This window comes from Phasianus colchicus, unplaced genomic scaffold (assembly GCF_987193195.1).
Source record: "Phasianus colchicus unplaced genomic scaffold, bPhaCol1.hap1.1 HAP1_SCAFFOLD_54, whole genome shotgun sequence".
NCBI lineage: Eukaryota > Metazoa > Chordata > Aves > Galliformes > Phasianidae > Phasianus > Phasianus colchicus.
Window position 1 is genome coordinate 674,086 of NW_028325231.1, and position 4,164 is coordinate 678,249.

At 57.9% G+C, this 4,164-nt stretch overlaps 1 protein-coding gene across 1 annotated transcript; it reads left to right on the forward strand.

Annotated features, from left to right (window-relative positions):
- Positions 1-480: 480 nt before the first annotated feature.
- LOC149911875 (uncharacterized) lies at positions 481-3,405 on the forward strand. The gene is made up of 3 exons (XM_090133199.1): positions 481-1,589; positions 2,668-2,748; positions 2,933-3,405. The coding sequence occupies exons 1-3, from the start codon at positions 1,224-1,226 to the stop codon at positions 3,089-3,091; spliced, it is 606 nt and encodes a 201-aa protein (XP_089989325.1). The 5' UTR covers positions 481-1,223; the 3' UTR covers positions 3,092-3,405.
- The last annotated feature ends 759 nt before the right edge of the window (positions 3,406-4,164 follow it).

Here is a 4,164-nt window from a genome sequence, read left to right on the forward strand (position 1 = left end):
GAGAGCTTAACCATGCTCATGCCGTGCAGAGAGGACTGAACTGAGAAAGCAGGATAGGAAGTCGTTAGAAACAGACGTCACTTGCTCAGTGAGGAGAAACGTGCCATGAGTGCCATGGGCAGCGCTCAGCGAGGAAGTGAGCCAGCTGCAGGGAGATGCTGCCCTCGAGAGCAGGGCAGCCGGAGATTGCCTCTTCTGGGACCTGCTCACGGGTGAGAGGAGTTAAAGGAGCGCCAGGACAGCAACGTGGGGATGTGCGACCGCAAGGATGTGCGAATGGCCCCAGCAAAGGCAGCAAGGGACCCAGCAGAAAGCGACGCTTCATTAGCGTAACAACACACAGCCCCCATCCCCCCTCCCTCCCCCGGGTGCAGACGTGCCACGAGAACGAGCTGCGAAACTGCCAAGGCCTGGCAGCCGGCTTGGGGCGTGCTCGCTGTGGGAATTGCTGCCCGGCACCTGAGGCTGCGCCGAAGCGGCCAGAGCCTGGCTGGAAGCCATCCGGGCAGCACCGCGGCGGCAGGAGGTGCAGCAAGGCCGTCCTGCGGCCAGCTCCGGGCTGCGGGCACTCGGCATCCCCTGCTCTCCCAGGAGCGACTCCCAGGAGCCCGGTTGCCTGCGCCAGAGGTGGGAGCAGCCTGCTCCGCACCCGAGGTAGGTGCCCCTCGTGGCTCGTGCAGAGGAGCTGCAGGCAGTTTTCTCTTCCAGGTGAACGCCGTTTCGAGGCAGGGACTGGGGAGGGCTGCAGCACTACTTGAGGACTAGTAGATGACCTGCAGCTTTGGGACGTCAAGAAAGAAAGAGATTCTTTTTAAATCAGGGCACAGAGTTCTTACCGTCAAGCAGTATTAATACTAATTAGATTTTGTTCAGTAGCAGTAGTTGTTTGGTTGCTTGTATCCCTTACTCCCGTTGCTCTGTGCGCTTTTTTTTACCCATCCCCTCGCGCACTGTCCCCGTGCTGCAGGAAGCTCTCCCTCTCCTTGCGAGCAGCACCCCGAGGGGACGGGAGCAGCGGTTCCCAGGCGTGTTGCAGCCGGGTTGGGATCCGAGGGCCACAGGAAGGGGTTGGAGCTGGGACAGAGAGGGAGCGAGCAGAGGAGCTGAGCGTGCTCTGCTGCCCGCTTGGCTCTGTGTAACAGCCCAGCTGCGACTGCGTTTCTCCCTCTGGGCCACGGGAGGCACGAGATGACCTCGCTCCGCAGCTGTACACGCATGGATCCATGGAAGCTTTCAGCTCCCCGATAAGTCCTTTGGAGTGTCTTACTTTCCGCTCCCCTCGCCCTCCCCGGCAGCCCGCAGTTTCCCTTCGGGGACGCAGCAGCAACACCTGCCTCCAGCGGCCCTTTCCGCGTTACCTTTTGTGCGCCTGGCACCGGGCTGATGGCTCACCTGGGGTCGTGCAAACCCTTCCCGAGGCTTTTGTTCGGGCTGACCGGGCAGCCGCAGATGCCTTTAGCGCTCAGCTGCGGGCCCTGAGCACGTCCAGCATCGGCGCCAGCTCCGGCACTGGGCCGTGTGATAGACGCTGGAAAGCTGACAGCCTGCGGGCTGACTGGAGCACGCGTGGAGAACCGCCCGAGCAGCAGGTCAGCAAAGCGCAGCCCGGGCTGCCTCGTGCAAAGGGCACCCGGTGCTGAGAACGGGCCCTGGAAGCGAGCGCCGGGTGCGTGCTGAGCTGAGTGGGGAGCAGCGCCCCCTGGGGGGGGGGAGGAGGGAAATGCAGCCGCCGAGGCATTCTTGGTGCAAGGAGGGAGCGGGGCTCGTTCAGCTTGGAGAAGAGAAGGCTCCGGGGAGACCTCATTGTGGCCTTCCAGGACTTGAGGGAAACGCATAAACTGGAGGAAGATCGACTGCTTACACGGGTGGATAGTGACGGGACAAGAGGGAATAGTTTTAAGTTGAGACAGGGGAGATTCAGGTTGGATATTAGCAGGAAGTTTTTCACCCAGAGGGTGGTGACACACGGGAAGAGGTTGCCCAGGGAGGTTGTGGATGCCCCATCCCTCGATGCATTCGTGGCCACGCTGGATGTGGCTCAGGGCAGCACAGTTTGATGGATGGCAACCCTGCACACAGCAGGGGGTTGAATCTAGGTGGTCACTGTGGTCCTTTTCCACCCAGGCCCTTGTATAATTCTATGATTACCTTCAGATATTCATTGTAACACAACCCCTTAGAAGCTCAGGAAGCTCCAAACTAATGTTGGGTCTCTTAAAGAAGGTCTGTGTCAGCAAGGAGTCTTGACATCAAGCTGAGAGGGATCTCTGTACAGGTGTGACCTCAAGAGACATCCCTGATTGTGGGGAGCTCCTGTTGTGCACCCAATGCTGTGCAGGAGGGCTCAAGGGGCGCTTGGGCTGCTCCCTGTTTAGGGGTAAGATGACTGACTCATTGCTCTGCATTGCCTTTAGGCATACAGTTCATGTACCCTCAGCTGTTGAACCGGGTGTCAGTGCTTTCTGCCCCCCAGTTTGAGTCAGCTGTGTGATTTGTAATCAGCTGTAGCTAGAGTGCTGCCCGTGCTGTTGCTGCTTGTGTTCCTGTGCAAGGCCTGCTGTGCCATCCCCCAGGCAGTGTCCTGCAGATGGGCTGTGGAGGGCTGGGCTGGGGCAGGGACTGCTGCGTTCTGTCACAGCTCCCCTGCCATTTCTCTTGTCCCTGCAGGCTCCAGTTCGACTTTTCCTTCCGGCCGTGATCATCTCACCTGCAGGAGAGCAGCAGATGGCCGCAGCACATCCGTGTCAGGTAGGGGCTGGGGGCAGCAGGCAGGAGAGGGCGAGGGGCGAGGGATGCGAATGCTGGGGGAGAGGGAGGTGCCCTCATGCAGCACGTGTGTGCTGGGGCCAGAGAAGCGGCTGGGACGGGAGTTTGTGTCCTGTGCGAGCTGCTTCCCTGGGCTGTTCCCAGCAAGGAGCCTCTTTGCTTGCAGGAGCCCGTGAGCTTTGCGCAGGTGGCCGTGTATTTCAGCAGGGAGGAGTGGGCGCTGCTGGACCCTGCGCAGCGAGCGCTCTACCGGGACGTGATGCTGGAGACGTACCAGTGCGTGGCCTCGCTGGGTGAGGGCTTTGCTGCCTTTCCTCCTCGTTAGGGCACCTTTGGCTGTGCAGAGTGAGCCTTTGCAGGCCGGGCCTAGAATAATAGCTGTGCAGTTACATATTGATAACGACGACAGCAACAAAGGAAACACTGAGAAGCGTGAGTTTCAGGAGGGGTTAGTATGCACGGCAGACTCATAAATGCCCCAGGGTCGGTGCTGGCATGCGGGCATCATCCAGGAGGGAGAAAACCAGCCCTTCTGTCGGTGCGCTGCACGGTACCACCAGCTCCGGCTCACACACGACTCCCTGGTTACTCCTTTACCATGTAGGATTTTGCATTCAGTTGCCATAGACATTTTGATGCCTTCTTCATTGATATATTCTCAGAAAAGAAACAAGGTGTTCATTCATAATTTTCAGAGTTGTGAAAGCATTCTTTGCTCGAAAGGAAGCTGTGGGCCAGCTTGCAGCCCCCAGACCCATGGTGATCTCCCTGCTTGAAGGAGGAGAAGAGCCCTGGATCCCAGATGTGCGTAGCCCTGAGGCCGTGCCAGGAGACCTCAGCCCAGGTGAGGTGGTGGAGGGAAAAGGTTTGGGGCAGGAAGAGCCATCTCTGTGTTTTATTTTGGGCACTGTGTGCTATTTCTGGATTTCCTCTTTCATCCAGCAGGAATTGGGATTACAGATATATTGGAGGATCAGCAGGAAAGTGGTGTGGCTGAAAGGCGATGCAGTAGTGCCTGTGTGGAAGAAATCAGAAGGGATGTCCAAGGAGGCCTGGAGCAAGGTCAGGGTGAGCACATCAAGAAGTCACAGGGAAAGTGTCTGCGAAAGACATCAAGGAGCCCACTGGACTTCAACATAGGTCAAGAGGTGCCCGAAGAACCCAGGAGCAAGGTTGTGTGCCAGAAGAAAAAGCAGAATCCATGCACCGAGTGTGGAAATAGCTTTGAAAAAGATTCCAGCATCATTAACCACCAGTGCATACGCTCAACAAAGAGTCCATACAAGTGCTCTGATTGTGGGAAGAGCTTCAGAAGCAGTTCCTATCTCATCTACCACCAGCGCTTCCACACAGGAGAGAGACCCTAGAAGTGTCCTGAGTGTGGGAAGAGCTTCAAAA

Excerpts from the sequence above, each read along its gene's own strand:
- LOC149911875 (XM_090133199.1), top strand. The coding sequence starts at position 1,224 with ATGGAAGCTTTCAGCTCCCCGATAAGTCCTTTGGAGTGTCTTACTTTC. Across the intron at positions 1,590-2,667 it reads GAGAACCGCCCGAGCAGCAG|GCTCCAGTTCGACTTTTCCT; the intron begins GTCAGCAAAGCG and ends TTGTCCCTGCAG. Across the intron at positions 2,749-2,932 it reads CCGCAGCACATCCGTGTCAG|GAGCCCGTGAGCTTTGCGCA; the intron begins GTAGGGGCTGGG and ends CTTTGCTTGCAG.